We start from the raw sequence: 17,822 nt of genomic DNA on the forward strand, positions 1-17,822 counted from the left end.
AGTGCTTGGGCCCCTGCACCTGCGTGGGAGACCTGGATGGAGCTCCTGGCTTCATCGATGTAGCTGCGGCCATCTGGGGAGTAAACCAGGGGATGGAAGACCTCTCTCTGCCTGTCTGTAACTCTGCCTCCGACATAAATAAATAAATCTTTTAAAAAATTTTTTTTGACAGGCAGAGTGGACAGTGAGAGACAGAAAGGTCTTCCTTTGCCATTGGTTCACCCTCCAATGGCCGCCTCGTGCTTGATCTGAAGCCAGGAGCCAAGTGCTTCCTCCTGGTCTCCCATGGGGTGCAGGACCCAAGCACTCAGGCCATCCTCCACTGCACTCCCAGGCCACAGCAGAGAGCTGGCCTGGAAGAGGGGCAACCAGGACAGAATCCAGCGCCCTGACCGGGACTAGAACCCGGTGTGCCGGCGCAGCAGGTGGAGGATTAGCCTAGTGAGCCGCAGCAGGTGGATTAGCCTATTGAGCTGCGGTGCCGGCCTAAATAAATAAATCTTAAAAAAAAAACAAACCTACAGATGAATGGGACGAGCCACGAGGGTTCATTCGTAACGGTTTTATTGGCTGAGCCCTCTACCCGAGCTCCAGTGGACGTGCAGGGGCTGACACTGGGGGACTCACAGTCTTGGGGCCCACCCAACTTCCAGGCGTTACCCCAAAAAGGCACTTTCCAATAGCCAGGCAACACCTGGGGCTCCCCCTCCCCCACCTGGTGTGGGTGCGGTGTCTCCCTTGAGAGGCTGGCCACGCCCACATCATGACCTGGGATGAGTTTTGGGGAGGCCGAGAAGGACCCTGAAGCTATTGCTCCCCCACCCCACCCCCGCCCCCAGCCCGGCCCAGCGGCAGCACAAGGCTGAACACAGCATAGGCATCTGTGTGTTTGTTGAATGACTGAATGAGCAAGACTCTGGCGCAAGGGAGGCCTGACACTTCCAGGGCCTAACCGTGAGCGTTCAGCTGGATCTGGGACCCTCACCCCACCCCCACCCCACGCCAGCCGGTTGTATTTGTTTGGTTCAGGGGTGACCTGAAGCCAAGGAGCAGAATTGCGCACCCTCTCAGTTCTCAGCCCCCCCGCCCCAGGCAAGCGTGGTGGAGGCCTTCCTCGTGCCACGTCCCGTGGGAAGTGCCTGTGACCCACAAACACAGATGATCTAAAAGTATGCAGAGCCGTTGTCAACCGGGATCTCTCCCGGTCTTGCCTGCAGGGCTGTTCCTGAGCTCAGCGGGCTTTTTCCAAGTCCAGCCTCAAAGAGACGAGGGGCCGGGGGGTCTCCGTTCTGCAGATGGGGACACACGGGGCTGAGGCTCAGGGAAGGCTGGCAGCTGGCCTAGGGAGACAGCACAGCCTGGGCATCAGTGGGTCGGGGAGGGGAGGGGGAGGTCTAACCACAGAGCGGCCTGGCTAAGGAGCGATTTGGAAACCACAGCACCTGGCCGGCTGCAGGTGCACAGGAAACACCCATGAAAGGAACAAGCCTCATTCCTTTTGTTGGAGGCAAAGGGGCGAGGAGGGAGGAACAGTTAGGGTTTCGGGCAGGGGCGGCTCCTGGGGGGTCTGTGTGCCCCTCCCAAAAGCCGAAAAGGAGGAAGAGGACCTGGGGGGGTGCGGCCCTCCTACCCTAACAAAATCCTCCAGCCCCGGGTCTCATGGCTCCTCCCCGCCATCCCTGGAGGGTGGGATGATGGCCCCGGTGGGCAGATGGGAGGGTCTGAGCCCGAGGGTCCCTGGGGTCGGGTCCTCTCCTCCGTGGCCCCCCACACCCACCCTCTAATCCGCCTTCTTGGTCTTCTTCTTCCTGGAGCCCTCGCTCAGCTCCTCCTTGGACTTGGTGGCCAGGGCCCCAGAGGGGGGCCCGCCGGGCCAGGCGCCGTGGTTGTCCTGGGGGTGGTCGCCCCCGGAGCCCGTCCCGAACAGCACAGGGCACACGTAGGCCTCCAGGACGTCAAACGGGGAGCTGTGGGAGTGCGTGGCTGTCAGGAACACCTGTAGGGAAACAGCAGGAGCCCGAGGGGGAGGGGCAGGGAGGAAAGAAGAACCAAGGGTGAGGTCATGGCGGGAGGTGGCCCAGGCCCACACTCTGCCCACAGGTGCCTCCGGGAGCAGGAGCCACAGTCCTGGTTGTCTAGAGACCGGGAACCTGGTGCCCCAGCGTCGCTGGAACAGCTGGCCGCCCACCTCGCAGGAGCTTCCCAACACCCGGGCTCAAAGGAGCTCACTGTGCTGGCTGCTAGGGTCTGCATGTCTGTGTCCCACCGCCCGAAATTCAGATAAGGAGGCGGGGCTGGGGCTGGGCACCGAGTCATCGTGGGTTAAGCCACAGCTGAAGGACGCCCGCCTCCCGTATCGGAGAGCTGGTTCGTGTCACTCCCCCTCTTCGCGGAGGAACGACACAGGACCCTGCGCTGTTCTTTTGTCTGCTCGGCCCTTCCCGGGTTTGCTGCTGGTTCTTCCCGGGTTGGCTACTGTCCCTTCCACCTCCGTGGAAGGGCGGTTCCCCCTGCCACTTTTCCCCACTTCCGCGGGGGAGCGGCACACCGCCGGCCGGCTCTCTCGGGGGCTGCACAGGTGTTCCTTCAGATAGATGTTCCTGGTGCATGTTGTCTCTCTCCTCCTTTATAGTCCTCTTCCGCAATCCCAACTCTGCTACCCACACGCCAAGTACGCTGCTCTCCTCCAATCAGGAGCAGGTCCTACAGTTTATTGGTTGAACTGGAGGCAGCTGTGTAGAAGCTGCTTCTCCCTTCTCAGCGCCATATTGTGGGAGAGCAGATGCATAGAATAAGTCTTAATTCCAGTAACTTAGTCTAGTCCGGGTTGCTCCCCACAGGTTCGAGTCCCGGCTGCTCCACTTCTGATCCGGCTTCCTGGGAGGCAGCAGCTGATGGCCCAAGTGCTTGGGTCCCTGCCACCCACCCGGGAGACCTAGGTGGGGCTCCTGGCTTTGGCCTGGCCCAGCTCTGGCTGTTGCAGGCATTGGGAAAATGCACCAGTGGATAGATTCTCTCTCTCTCTCCAAAACTCTCTGTCCCTCTGCCCTTGAAACAAATATTTTTTGAGATCTCTCTCTCTCAAGATTTATTTATTCATTTGTTCATTTATTTAAAAGGCAGAGTGACAGAGAGAGATTTTTCCATCTGCTGGTTCATTCCCCAAATGGCTGCAACAGCCAGGGCTGGGCCAGGCCAAAGCCAGGAGCTCCATCCGGGTCTCCTACATAGGTGGCAGGGGCCCAAGCACTTGGGCCATCTTCCGTTGCTTTCCCAGGCCATAGCAGGGAGCCGGATCAGAAGTGGAGCAGCTGGGACTCGAACTGGCGCCCGCATGGAATGCCGGCATTGTAAGTGGGGCTGTACCCACTAGGCCACTGTGCTGGCCCCGATACAAAATAAAATGTTTAAAGCAAAATAAATAAAAAATAAAAGCAGCCCTGGAGAGCTAGCCAGTCCTTCCCACCCACCGTGTGAGGGTGCAGAGAGAAGTTAGCCATCTGCAACCAGAGAGAGGCCCTCGGCAGAATCCCTCCGCGCTGGGACCCGGATCTCCGCCCTCCAGCCTCCAGCTTCTCTTGTTGCTAAGCCGTGTGGCCCGTGGGCGTTCTTTGAAAGTAACTCAAACGGCGGTCAGCTCCCCCTCCATCACGACACAGGCAGGCTCCGGCTCATTCTCTGTTGCTGGCCCTATAATCCCCTCCCAAGGAAAGTGCATGGGCTTGGGTCTTCCAAGAAGGGGAGGTGGGGTGACCCTGACTCAAGGCCAGACCAGCGCCACCCCTCGTCCTGCTCAGCCGCTTGCTCCCCGGGGATGAGTTCCTGGCTTCCGGTCCCTCAGGCCTCCGTGCCCCGGGCACCAGGACTGCGCTGGTCTTTGCTCAAAAGCCCTGGAGAACATCACTCTTTAACGGACCCCGTGTTGTGGTGTAGCAAGTTAAGCCAGCGCTTGCTACACCAGCACCCCAGACTAGCGCTTGTTCGAGTCCTGGCTGCTACATTTCTGATCCAGCTCCCTGCTAATGCGCCATGGAAAGCAGCAGTGATGGTCCAAGTGCTTGGGCCCCTGCACCCGCGTGGGAGACCCGGATGGAGCTGCAGGCTCCTGGCTTTGACTTGGCCCAGCCATTTAGAGAAAGAACCAGCAGATGGAAGATCTCTCTCTCTCTGTCTCTTTCTACCTCTCTCTGCAACTCTGTTTTCAAATATATACAATAAAAAAAAATCTTAATAAAATAAAGACTGTCTTCCAAGGAACCTCCAGGCAAGCTCCCCCCATAAACTGAGAGCATCCAGGTTGCGGGCTCCCAGCCTCGGAGGTGCGGGGCGGCCCCTGGGGAAGACAGGGAGAGGCTCACCTTGCAGGAAACCATGAACATGGTGAAGATGAAGATGAGGCTGGCCTTGGACACGGGCAGCCAGCGCGTCTGCTGGAGGGTGAAGAGGATGGCCCCGTACAGGCTGGCCTTGGTGGGGCTGCCGAGAGAGGGTACCAGAAGGCCTTTACAGCTCCCACCCAGACCCCGGCTCCCACCCCGGCTTCTCCCGCACATGAAGAGTGGGTGGGGTGAGGTCTCCCTGTGCGGCGAGGGGTTAACCTGGCCCAAAGAGAGGTCTAGCCTAGGCCCCAGTCCTGGAAGCTGCCCTGCTCACGGTGCCCTTGCCCGTCTGGGGTGATTTGTGTCACCTACGGTCGGGGCCCGGCAGCTTCCGTTGGACCTCTGGGGGAAGGGGCCCAGGCCAGGTACACAGAGGCAGTTAGGTGCCCGTAGGAGCTTCCGCTGGTGGCAGGACGCCCTGTGTGCGGTCACAGAGGCCTGCTGGGAGAACTAGGCTCCGTCCATGCGACTCCAGCTGCACGCTCTCCTGGACTCTGATTTTCACCTGCGTCCGTTTGCAGCCCCAAACCCTAACACGGAGGGCCGGCGCCCTGGCGCAGCGGCTTAAGCTGCCACCCGCGTCAATGGCATCCCCCGTGAATGCTGGTTTGAGTCTGGGCTGCTCTGCTTCGGATCCAGCTCCCTGCCAAGGCCCCTGGGAAACCAAGGGGAGATGGCTCAAGTGCTTGCGCCCTGGCCACCACATGGGACATGGGGATGGAGCTCCAGGCCTCAGTCTGGCCCAGCCCTGGCCATTGTGGCCATTTGCGGAGTGAACCAGTGGCTGGAAAATCTCTTTCTTGCTCTGTGTGTGTGTAGAGGGGCCAGCACTGTGGTGCAGCAGGTTAAAGCCCCAGCCTGCAGCACAGGCATCCCATATGGGCGCCCATTCAAGTCCCGGCTGCTCCACTTCCGATCCAGCTCCCCGCTAATGCGCCTGGGAAAGCAGAGGAAGATGGCCCAAGTGCTTGGGCCCCTGCACCCAAGTGGGAGACCCGGAGGAAGCTCCTGGCTCCTGGCTTCAGATCGGCTCAACTCATGGAACACCTCTCTCTCTCTCTCTCTCTCTCTCTTTCTCTCTCTCTCTCTGTCTACCTCCTTCTGTAACTCTGCCAAATAAGTAAAAATAAATCTTAAAAAAAAAAAAAAGTCAGAGAGAGGAAGTCTGTGCCCTCTGTGTAGCAAGCTACATAACGGCTCTGGGCCCCCACGTCCTCACTGCTGAAATGAGGGTGGGAAGAGGTGTTCTGTGGGATAAAATAAATGACGTAGCATCGTGTTTTCCAAAGTGTGGAGCGGGGGGTGATTTTCACTGGCGTTGGGGTATAATTCTGTTACATTCCCACAGCTGTGGCTTTACTTACTGGAGATGGGAAGAACGTTTAACTAGCTCAAACCTGTGAAGTCTTTTACAAATTGTTTAGGCTTAATGAAGCCATTGGGTCCTGTGTCAGATCCTGGCTGCTGACATCTGGCCCTGCCCATGACTCCCCACCCACGTTCCCCAGCTCACGCCTGACACCCCACCAAGGCGCTCTATCCTGACCCTGTGCACCTGCCAGTGTCACTGCCCTCTCCCACCTTGATAGCTGGCACAGGAGCCTCTGTCTGGAAGTGCTTTCTTTAGCTGGAAAACTCCTACTCACTCTTCAAAACCCAAATCAGATGCTACTTCCTCCTCACGGCTCTCTCTCCCCCTGCTCGTCCCCTAGGCAAGAGCTGTGGCTCCTGCTCTGGGCTTCCCCAGCTGTAGCCTCCGGAAGGTCCAGCTAGGGGCTAACGCATCTCCAAGTTATCGGCGTTACCCAACCCTGGGGCAGCCGCCTGTACCCAGTGGTGGCTGGGTGTGATACTCACAAGGACATGTGCAGGATCTCGTTGGTCTCCGGCTTCCAGACGCCTCGGAGCAGCTGCTCAACGTTGGACAGGAGGGCGACGCCAGAGCCTGGGGGACAGGGCACTTCTGAGGGAGCCTGCCACCCACCATGGCCCCCTCTGGACCCCCAAGGCAGCAGCTTGCGTCCTCTCTAGTGTGACACTGAGCCTGGGGGTGGGTGACTGCACTGGAGGCTTGGGGAGGGCAGAGCCTGGAGGTGAGACTTGAGGCTGGCGTTGTAGCTCAGCGGGTAAAGCTGCCGCCTGGGACGGTGGCATCCCGTATGGGCACCGGTTCAAGTCCCAGCTGCTCCACTTCCAACCCAGCTCCCTGCTAATGCCCCTGGGAAAGCAGCCAAAGATGGCCCCAGTGCTTGGGCCCCTGCCACCCATGTGGGAGACCCGGATGGAGCTCCTGGCTCCTGGCTTCAAGTTGGTCCAGCCCCTGCCGTTGTGGGCATTTGGGGAGTGAACCCGTGGATGGAGGATCTCTCTCTCTCTCTCCCTTTCAAATAAATAAACTAGAAGGGAGGAAGGAAGATAGTAAATTTTAAACCTGGGGCCATCTGCCCTGATGCCCCTAATCTAGGACCCTGATGTGTCTTTTTTTTAAATTTTTTTTTAAGATTTATTTATTTATTTGAAAGTCAGAGTTACACACAGAGAGAAGGAAAGGCAGAGAGAGGGAGAGAGAGGTCTTCCATCCGCTGGTTCACTCCTCAATTGGCCACCACAGCTGGAGCTGAGCCAATCCGAAGCCTGGAGCCAGGAGCTTCCTCTGGGTCTCCCACACGGGTGCAGGGGACCCAAGCACTTGGGCCATCTTCCACTGCTTTCCCAGGCCACAGCAGGGAGCTGGGTGGGAAGTGGAGCAGCCGGGACTTGAACCGGCGCCCATATGGGATGCTGGCACTGCAGGTGGGGGCTTTACCCTCTATGCCACAGTGCCGGCCCCCTGACGTGTTGTGCCCACCCACCCCTGGGGAATTCCCTCTGTACCAAGAGGACAAGGACCGTCACATGGAACAATCTCCCTATCCACGCCGACTGGCTTCAGAGGCTCAGATACCCACTCCAGAAACCATGGTGCCAACCGGGGGTACCTGGCACGGGCCAGCGGACCGGGGCTTCTCATCTGGGGCCACGTCCAGAGACGCGTTTGTCAGCATGGGAGTGGGTTCAGGCCCACCCTGGGGAGTGGCTTACGACACACGACAGCTCCCATGCAGAGAACGGTCCAGCCCCAAGTGAAAACACGGCTCAGCGGAGGATCACTCTAGCCCTGATGCTATCGTTGGGCAGGAAGCAGTGGGGAGGGCACAGGGGACTTCAGCCCCTGCCTGGGCCTTCCCCCTCTTCCTCCGCCCGCTTTGCTGACTGGCAGTGCCGAATCAGCTCTTTCTCACTAAACTTCCACCTGCTTTCGCGGTATGTATTTCGGTGCTCTATTTTTGGGTCCGTATATGTTTATAATGGTTGATGTCTGCTACAGCGACACTCTTATTATTATAAAACATCCCTCTCTATTTTGAGTAACAGTTTTCTGTTTTGTTTTCAAAGATCTGTTTATCTGGGGGCTGGAGTTGCAGGTTAAGCTGCCGCCTGCAGCACTGGTAGCCCCTGTGTGTGCTGGTTTGAGTCCTGGCGGCTCCACTTCTGATCCAGCTCCCTGCTAATGCATCTGGGAAAGCAGCAGAGGCTGGCCTGAGTGCCTGGGTCCCTGCTGTGCACATGGGAGACCTAGATGCAGTTCTCAGCCCCTGGCTTTGGGCTGGCCTAGCCCTGGCTCTTGCTGCCATTTGGTGAGTGAACCATTAGATGGGAGATCTCTCCCACTCCATGATTCTCTTTTTCACTCCGTAACTCAAATAAACACGTCTTTTTTACTTTTTAGGAAAAAATAATTAACTAATTAACTCTCCAAATGGTTGTAACGTGGTTGGCAGGAGCCTCAAGCATTTAGGCCATCTTCTGCTGCTTTCCCAGGTGTGTTAGCAGGGAGCTGGATGGGAAGTGGAGCAGCTGGGACTCGAACCGGTGTCCCATTATAGGATGCCAAGATCAGAAACTGCACCACAACACTGGCCCCAGTTTTCTGTTTTCAAGTCAGTCTTTGTCTGCTTCTTAGCACAGACAGAGGAGGAAAAATGGAAGATTTCAAAATGGTTAAGAACCTGGTGCTGGGTGCAGAGAACCTGGAGCTGATACAAGCGTGGCTAGCATGACCGTGCGCGCCTAGCATGACCGTGGGCAGGTCGCTTCATTTCCCTGGCCAGCAAGGAGACGCTGCTCTGTGCTAAAGGGGAGTCCTAGCAGTCACATGCAAGACAACACATAAAGGCCTCAACTCAAACCTGCCCTGAGGGCTGGCACTGTGGTACAGCGGGTGAAACCGATGCCTACAACACCAGCATCCCATAGGAGCATCGGTTCGAGTCCCAGCTTCTCAGCTTCCCATCCAGCTCCCTGCTAATGCACCTGGGAAAGCAGCAGAAGATGGCCCAAGTCCTTGGGCCCCTGCAATGCCCATGGGAGGCCAGAAAGAAGCTCCTGGCTCTTGGCTTTGGCCCAGCCCAGCCCTGGTGGTTGCAGCCATTTTGGGAGTGAACCAGCGGATGGAACATTCTTGCTCTGTGACTCTCTTTCTCTCTCTCTGTATCTGCCTTTCAAGTGAATAAATAAAAAGGGGGGGGGGGGAGGAGAGGAGGACGAGGGGGAAGGGGGGAGGAAGAGGAGCAGTGCAGCAGGAACTTGAACCCGCACCCTCGTGGGATGCTGGTGACACGGAGGGGAGGTGGCTTCACCTGCTGTGCCACAGTGGGCACTAGTGGCCCCCTTCATGGAGAGCCTGGGACACACTCCAGTGTTCACACCCTTGAGCCCCGAACCACGGCTGTGGCTGAGCCCTGGCAGAGGAAGTGCTCAGCAAGGTGGCTCTTCTCTGTCGGCGTCACCCCCTCGTTACCTTTGACCCAGCCGGTGGCGATCATGATGAACCACCCGTGGTGGTAGTGGTGGTGGGCGTGGTGGATGCCCACGGCAATCTTGCGCACTCTCACCACCTCCTTCATGGCCACGAAGATGAGCTTCACCGGCAGGAAGCAGACGCACTTGTAGAAGAGGTCCAGGGGGCAGAAGAAAATCAAGTACCTGAGGGCAGGGAGCTCTCTGAGGTGCGAGGGCCAGGGCTGACCACGGGGGGAGGGTGAAGTTGTGTCCAGAACCCCCTCTGGTGTGCACCAGCCTCAGGATCGAGCTGGGCATGGAGGGCGGTGTGTCCCTCCTGCCTCCCGCCTCCCTGGTGCCCAGGGTCCCCCCCACCAGCTTTTGCCCCGCTCTGGGCTTAGCTCACCAGACAGCAGAGGCCAGCAGGATGCTGGAGTTGTTGCTAAAGTAGTCGATGAGGGGCTCGCCGAGGAGCAGGTCCGCCAGGATGTAGCTCCCGAAACAGTGCAGCATGGCGCACAGCCAGGAGGCCACCGGGTGGCGCCGCGACAGCTCAACCGCTCCTGGGTGGGGAAAGGGAGCGGCGGCCACTGTCACCAGGGTGCCAAGGGCACACCTTGCCCCGTGCCTCCTCCAAGCCTTGGGGTGGCAGTGTCCTTCCTCATCCAGGTGCCCCATCCAAACTCCTGCCCCACGCTGTACGGTTTGCAGATTTCAGACGGGAGAGCCGAGAAGCGCAGAAGCTGTGTCCGCGGCTGCGGTGGCACAGGGCAAACCTGGGACTGAGCCTGGGCTCTTTCTGAAACCCAGCCTTTCCTCCCCTCATGGAAGGAGGCAGTGGTCTCAGCAGGGTTCTGACGCACTGACAGCATCCGGGAACTTTTGCATTTTACACTGTAGCAGCTGCAAATGGATTCAGTGTCGCCTCAGCTCAGTGCCACTCAGAAAGTTTGACAGAGACTGGGAGGGCACAGCGGGGCTGCAGGAAGTTGGTACCCAGTACTTTTATTTAATATTTATTTATTTATTTATTTATTTGAAAGGCAGAGCACCAGAGAGAGTGAGAAACACACACAGAGAGGTTTTGCATCCACTGGTTCACTCCCCAAATCCTCAGGTAGCTAGATCCCTGCCATTGGTGTGGGAGACCCGGATGTGGGAGGTCCAGGCTCCAGGCTTTGACCCAGCCTGGCCCGAGCTATTGTGGACATTTAGGGAGTAAACCAGAAGATTGGAGCTCTCTTTGTCTGCCTCTCAAATTAGAGAGACAGACCGACAGACAGAAGGGGGTGGGAAGGAGGAAGGAAAGGAAAGAGAAAAGATGGGCTATCCTGGGGCTGGCACTCTGGTGTAGAAGGTTAGCACTGGCATCTCATAAGGCTGCTGGTTCGAGCCCTGGCTGCTCCACTTCCAATCCAGCTCCCTGCTAATGCCCCTGGGAAAGCAGCAGAAGATGGCCCAAGTCCTTGGGCCCCTGCACCCCCATGGGAGACCAGGAAGAAGCTCCTGGCTCCTGGCTTTGGATCAGTGCAGCTCTGGCCATTGTGGCCAGCTGGGGAGTGAACCAGCGGATGGACGACCTCACTCTCTCTTTCTCTTTGTCTCTCCACTGCCTCTCTGTAACTCTGCCTTTCAAATAATCAAATAAATAAGTAAATTAAAAAAAAAAAAAAAGGAAAGAAGGAGGGAGGCATGAGAAGAGAAAGAAGGAAGAGGAGGGATGAGAATCTGTTCATTTGTTTGTTGTTTTTTTTCTTCTGGTGGAGGGAGAGGTGGGGGGGTCACTTTCTTTCCAGAGATGAGAGTCCACAGTCAAACCTGCGTGGCTGGCATCCCCCGGGCCACGTACCGTGTGTGAAGCCACTTGCACAGCTGCCTATTGCTATTGCTATGGACTGAATGTCTGTGTCCACCCAAGACATAAATACGGAAACTGCACTCCCCCCCACGCACACTCCGGGGCTTCCGGCAGGGGCCTCGGATTAGATGAGGTTATGAGTGGGATTAAGACCCTTATAGAAGGGACCCCCGTGGGGCTCACTTGCCCGCACCCCATTTCCTCCCAACATTAGGGGTCATGAGAAGTCAGAGGAAGGCCCCCACTGGAACCGACCATGCTGGCACCCAGATCTGTTGTCTCTGAGCCCCAAATCAAGGGGCCTTTGTTAGACAAGGGGTCTTCAAAAACTTCACGGAAAACATATAGCATGAACAAACTATGCACAAAATTTTTTTTTTTTTTTTTGCACTGGGGTGGGTGTTCAAGTCCCAGCTCCTCCACAACCCCTTCATGTGGGTGGCAGGGGCCCAAGCACTTGGGCCATCTGCTCTTGTCCAGCAGGGCGTTGGATCGGAAGTGGAGCAGCTGGGACTCGAACCAGCACCCATGTGGGGATGGATGGTGACTCTGCAGGCAGTGGCTTTACCCACAATGCCACAGCGCCAGCCCCACCAAGCTCCTCTTTGCTCACCACTCCATTAGCTAACCACGCCTCTCTGCCTCTTTCTGCCATGCAGGGGATCCTAATCCCTCTTGGAGCTACAATGAAAGCCCCCAGCTCCAGTCTCTCCCTGCAGCTACCACCCCCACCCCCACCCTGCGCCTTTGTCTCTCCTTCCAATGTTGTCCAAGTCTCCATGGGAACCCAGGGAACCCAGGTCCTCCCGCAGGAAGCACCACCATTCTGGTCTCCAGCACTGGGTGTCTGATTTCAAACGCTGCTACCTTCAGCTGGGAGTGAGTCCGTGGAGCAGCTGGCGGGTCCTGCAGGGGGCCAGGCGCTCACGTCTTGCAGAAATGGATCCCTCTGCCTCTAAAAATAACTCCCAGGGGCCGAATTCTTTCCAGGGTTTTGCTCCATGTCCTCTGGGATCGTTCCAGGGCCCCAGAGTGGCAGTGGGGTGGGATGGGGAGGGGGCAGGGGGGAAGGACTGCAGCAGGTGGGAGCTGAGCCCTGATAGGCAGGCGCCCATGTCTGCGGCATGGGTGTGCCCTGGTAGGAAAGTCGCACACCCATGTTCCAGCTCTGCTGCTTCCTTACGTGTGCCTTCGGACAAATGACTGCCAACCTTGCCCCAGCCTCAGTTTCCCATGCAGTCCAAAGTCCAGGATGGGGGCCTGCACTGGGGCGTAGTAGGCTAAGCCTCCACCTGCAGTGCTGGCATCCCATGGGCATCAGTTCTTTGTCCCGGCTGCTCCACTTCCGATCCAGCTCTCTGCTGTGGCCTGGGAAAGCAGTGGAAGATGGCCCAACTGCTTGGGTCTCTGCACCCCATGGGAGATGGGGAAGAAATTCCTGTCTCCTGGCTTTGGATCGGCACAGCTCCGGCTGTTGCAGCCATTTGGGGAGTGAACCAACAGAAGCAAGACCTTTCTCTCTCTCTCTCTCTCTCTCTCTCTCTCACTGTCTGTAACTCTACCTGTCAAATAAATAAAAAATAAAAAAAAATAAAATGGAACGAAAAACCAGAACGACACTGGCATCCCTATCCCATATGGGCTCCACTGTACGTCCTGGCCACGCCACTTCTGATCCAGCTCCCTGCTGATGCACCTGGGAAAGCAGTAGAAGATGGCCCAAGAGCTTGGGTCCCTGCACCCTCGTGGGAGACCCAGATGAAGCTGACTTTGGCCTGGCCCAGTCCTGGTAATTGTGGCCATTTGGGAAGAGAACCAGCAGATGGAAGATTCCTCTCTCTCTCTTTTCTACTTTCTATAACTCTGACTTTCAAATACACAAATAAACATAAAAATTTTTTTTAGACATAGAACTTTCCAAAAAAAAAAAAAAAAACCTGCATCCTCGGGTTCTACACCTGTAGATTCAACCAACTGTGGATCAAACACATTGGAAAAAATGTGTTATACATAATATGTACAGACTTCTTTCTTTAAAAAAAACAAACAAACATTTATTTGAAAGGCAGAGTGACAGAAAGAGGGAGAGTTGCCATCTGCTGGTTCACTCCCCAAATGGCCCCAACAGCCAGGGCCAGGAGCCAGGAATTCCACCTGCGTCTCCTGCACGGGTGGCAGGGGCACGAGGACTTGAAGCGTCGTCCACTGCTTTCCTAGGCACATAAGGAGGAAGCTGGATGGGAGGCGCATAGCCAGAACTCCAACCAGTGCTCCAATCTGAGAGCGGGCCTCACAGGCCGAGGCTCTACCTGCTGTGCCGCCAAGCCTGCCGCCTCCTCTCTGTCCATGCATGGAGCAAGGGGTCCAGCGCTAAGCCAGGCTCCTGCCTCCCTGCACTTTTTTTTTTTTTTTTTTGACAGGCAGAGTGGACAGTGAGAGAGAGAGAGACAGAGAGAAAGGTCTTCCTTTGCCGTTGGTTCACCCTCCAATGGCCGCCGCACCGCACTAATCCGAAGGCAGGAGCCAGGTGCTTCTCCTGGTCTCCTATGGGGTGCAGGGCCCAAGGACTTGGGCCATCCTCCACTGCACTCCCGGGCCACAGCAGAGAGCTGGCCTGGAAGAGGGGCAACGGGGACAGAATCCGGCGCCCCGACCGGGACTAGAACCCGGTGTGCCGGCGCCGCAAGGCGGAGGATTAGCCTAGTGAGCCGCGGCGCCGGCCTGCCTCCCTGCACTTAAGGAGCTCCAGGTCTTCTCGAAGCAGCCCCGCCCCTTCTCGCTCATCATTCCAGGACGCCAGCCCGCCTGGGGAACACCTGGGCATCTTGTCCACACACCTGACTCGGCATGCCTGGGTGCGGCCTGGGAGTCTGCATTTCCAATCAGGGCCCAGGGTAACAGAGAGGCTGCTCCCCTGAGGACCACACGCCGAGCTCTGCCCTGGAGGGAGCCTGGCTCCAGACAATCCCAGCGACCTCCGACCTCCATGCCTCTCTCACATCTCACATCCTACCATGACAATGTGCTCCACAGATCTCCGCAATAACCCAGGGTTTTGTTTTTATTCTAAACAATGATCCCATTTCATAGCTGAGCAAACTGAGGTTCAAGGAAGTGAAGTGGCCAGCTTGCTACTGCAGGAAGAACTGACTCCCAGTGGCAGGCACTGTGGCGCAGCGGGTAAAACCTGTGGATTTTTCATCCCATATCAGAGTACCAGGCTACTCTGTTTCCTCTTCTACTTTTTTTTTTTTTTTTAAAAGATTTATTTATCTATTTGAAGGGCAGAGCTACAGAGAGAGAGAGAGAGAGAGAGAGAGAGAGAGAGAGAGAGAGGTCTTCCATCCGCTGGGTCACTTCCCAAGTGGCCGCAATGGCCAGAGCTGGGCTGATCCAGAGCCAGGAGCTCCATCCGGGGCTCCCACGCAGATGCAGGGGCCCCCAGCATGTGGGCCAGCTTCTACTGCGTTCCCAGATCACAGCAGAGAGCTGGATGGGAAGTGGAGCAGCCATATGGGATGCCCGCACTGCAGGCGGCAGCTTTACCTGCTACGCCCCAGCGCCGGCCCCTCTGCTTCTGATCCAGTTCTCCACTAATTCACCTGGGAAGGCAGTGGATGACATCTCCAATACTTGGGTTCCTGCCACCCACATGGGAGACCCGGATGGAGCCCCAGGCTTCTGGTTTTGGCCTGGGCTGGCCCAGCCATGGCGGTGGCGGCGGCAGGGGGGTGGGGGGGTGGGTGAACCAGAGGATGGAAGATGTCTATCACGCTGCCTTTCAAATAAATAAATCTTAAAAACAGCCGATTCCCAAATCAGACTTGGCAGCTAACCTCGGAGCCAGCTCCGACTTTCTACAGGGGCCAGAGCCCAGAAGGGCCCCACACTTAGTTCCATGTTCTTGTTCTGCTATAGCGGCTGCAATTTTTTGAACAAGGAGCCTCAAACTGACTTTCTGTATGGGGCTGTGCCAATTCGACAGCTGATCTACCATACAGGTTCTGGAAAAAAAAACAAAATTATTACGTACTGATGCTTAGCCTGCACACCAAACAGGCAGCTCAACCTGGTACCTCCTCGTTCTAGGAGAAGCAAGTCCCTCTTGGGGAAATCTGTTTTTTTCGGAATCAATCAGACCTGGGTTTGAGTCCTCAAGCCAGCTGCCTCCCAGGCAAGGGACCAGAGGCCCACAGGCCACCTCACCGAGCTTCCCCACGCTTCCCCACGGTGTTCCTTATTTACTCAGGTCAGGAAAGCAGCAGGTGGCCCTGGGCAGGTTCTAAAGGCAGTCCCTGGGGGAGGGGAGTGTGGCAACTGTGCCTCCAGACACGGATTCACTGGCTCTGGCTCTGGGGGTGGAAGGGGGCTCTAAGGTGCAGCCAGCGTCGAGAGCCACTTCCGGCTCTGTCACTTCCTGTTCTGAGCTCAACCCTTTCTGTAGGCCCCTTACTCAGCCCACAGAGACCACCCCTCTCTCCCCTCCCACCCCCGTTCCCCAGGAGGGGTCCCAGCCTCCCAGGTTGTAGATTTTTCCAGGCTGTGCTGGATTCTGCCTTCAGTCATTGGCCTGAATCACCAGGAATTCTCCCCAGAGGGGAAAACAGCACAAAAGCTTATTTTGGGGGCCAGTGCTGTGGCACAGTGGGTTAAAGCCCCAGGCCACAGCGCTGGCATCGCATATGGGCGCCGGTTCGAGTCTGGGCTGCTCCACTTCCAATTCAGCTTACTGCTAGTGCACCTGGGAAAAGCAGCAGAAGATGGCCCAAGTCCTTGGGCCCCTGCACCCACATGGGAGACCCAGAGGAAGCTCCTGGCTTTGGATCGGCGCAGCTCTGGCCATTGTGGCCATCTGGGGAGTGAACCAGCGGATGGACGACCCATCTGTCTTTCTGTCTCTCTCTCTCTGTAACTCTTTCAAATAAGTCAAATACATTCTTTAATTAAAAGAATTGCAGAAGCCAAAAATAGTTTTTTTTTTTTTAAAGCAGGTTATTTTGCTTTGCAAAGTAACTGGGCTCCAGAATAGCTTTTAAAGAAACAGGATCTGCCATGTAGTTGGGCAAAAAATAGAACAGACGCCTGACAAGGAGGGTTAATCCTGTTTGCATAAGGTTGTGCACTACAGAAGATCTGTAACTACGAGGGTAGAAGAGAGACCTGGAAGGGAGGCCACCACCACGTGAACTGTAATTCTTTCTCCTTTGCTCTTGTCAGCTTTACTAAACACCTGCACCTATTTTTTATCAATCGAAAAGGGAATAAAGGCATTTCTATCCTGAGAGAGACGGGGCGATTGTCACCTGCCCAGGGAGTCACAGTCACAGAGCTTGGGGTGAGTGATATATATATATATATATATATATATATATATATATATATATATACACACACACACATTTTTTTCTCCTAAAGCTAAGTTTCTTGCTGTGCACTAAAATAATTAAAATACTAGGAAGGTGAACAAGAAACATTAGCTCATGGGGAAGCTTGCATAAAAATAGAACACACTCGGAGGAGGCCATTCATTCTCATTTTGTAAAAATTCTCTCTTTTAATCTAGAAGTGGCCGCTACCATCCTTCTACTCCCCCCAGAAGGGTCTGGAGCCGAGGGAGGAGGCTGACCTCAAATCACCCACGGGGGGGCGGGGCGGTTCTGCTCCATAAGTGGAAAGCAGCTGAAGCCAAGGCTGGAAGAATCCCCACCCCGGGCTCAGAGACCCAGCGTGGCCCTAGCAGAGGCGACAGGAGGAGGCTGCAGCAGGGGAGGGGACACGGGTGTCATTTTCGCTGAACCTGATCGCGGGTCCCCCAGCACCGCCGGCCCTTATATAGACACCGGGCCAGCCAAGGGCACGCAGGGAGGTCAAGGCTGCAGGCGACCAGGGCCTCTGGCCCAGGCCAGCGGCGCTGACCCGGGACATGCAGCACCCACGCTACAATCCGTCTCTGGCCCCTTGCCCAAGTCCACGCACCTGCCTGCCCTCAAGGGGGCAGACCCCCTGCTCTAAAGACCACGCTCCCCCCACACCTGTTCCCCCTCCTCCAAACACCGCGGCTTCCCCACCCCACCCCCACCGTCCTGGGGGCTTCCTGGGAGAACCCACGACCCCAGCACCTGCCTCCTGCTCCCCCTTATCCAATCTTTGGGTCTTTCCCGCCACCACCCCCGCCTCCATCTTCTAGGGCTTCCCCGTCGGCGCCCCCAGCCCCAAGATGCCAGCCCACAGCCCGGTGCGCCTCTCCCCTTGGCGAACAGCACGACCCCAGGGCCTGCCTCCTACTCTCCTGATCCAGTCCCTGGGTCTGTCTCCCCCGCCCCCCCCACCGCCTACTCCCCTCCTTCCCCGTCCAGGGTTCTCCCCCTCCCCGCCCCTTGCCCCCTCGCCAGCCCCCGGCCCCAACTCACCGGGCTCATACTTGAGGTAGAGGATGGAGACGATGAAGTAGCTGAGGTCGAAGACGGGGAACAGGGGCACCCGCGAGAAACTGAGCGCAAGCTCCCCCAGGCTCAGCGCCGACAGCAGCTCCATGGCCCCCGGGCCCCCGACCCGGTGCGTCCCGCCGCCCGCGGCCTGGAGACTGCGGCCCCGCCCCCGCCCGCCAGTCCCCGCCCCGGGCCCGCCCCGCTCCCGCCTCTGGGCCCTCCCAGCCCCGCCCCCGCCAGGCTCCGCCCAGCCCCCCTCTGGGCCCGCCCCTCCCCCTGCCCGGCCACGCCCCTCCCTCCAGCCCCACCCCTGCCCGGCCACGCCCCTCCCTCCAG

General features: G+C 57.2%; 1 protein-coding gene across 3 annotated transcripts; it reads right to left on the bottom strand.

Annotated features, from left to right (window-relative positions):
• Nucleotides 1–547: 547 nt before the first annotated feature.
• On the bottom strand, nt 548–17,677 carry TMEM38A (transmembrane protein 38A). 3 transcript variants are annotated; one of them, XM_051835688.3, is made up of 7 exons: nt 17,469–17,677; nt 9,607–9,763; nt 9,220–9,404; nt 6,237–6,324; nt 4,359–4,476; nt 1,778–1,996; nt 548–1,289 (listed from the first exon to the last, which is right to left on the bottom strand). In XM_051835688.3, exons 1-6 carry the CDS (start codon nt 17,590–17,592, stop codon nt 1,781–1,783), a joined length of 888 nt encoding a protein of 295 aa, XP_051691648.1. In that variant the 5' UTR covers nt 17,593–17,677; the 3' UTR covers nt 548–1,289; nt 1,778–1,780. The 3 variants fall into 3 exon arrangements, with proteins under 3 accessions (XP_051691648.1, XP_069914512.1, NP_001093439.1); XM_070058411.2 differs by having other exon boundaries at nt 548–1,340; NM_001099969.1 differs by lacking the exon at nt 548–1,289 and having other exon boundaries at nt 1,781–1,996; nt 17,469–17,592.
• Between the last annotated feature and the right edge of the window lie 145 nt (nt 17,678–17,822).

The sequence above is a fragment of the Oryctolagus cuniculus genome, chromosome 16 (genome assembly GCF_051225735.1).
Source record: "Oryctolagus cuniculus isolate XC-2025 breed Fujian yellow rabbit chromosome 16, ASM5122573v1, whole genome shotgun sequence".
Classification (NCBI taxonomy): Eukaryota; Metazoa; Chordata; class Mammalia; order Lagomorpha; family Leporidae; genus Oryctolagus; species Oryctolagus cuniculus.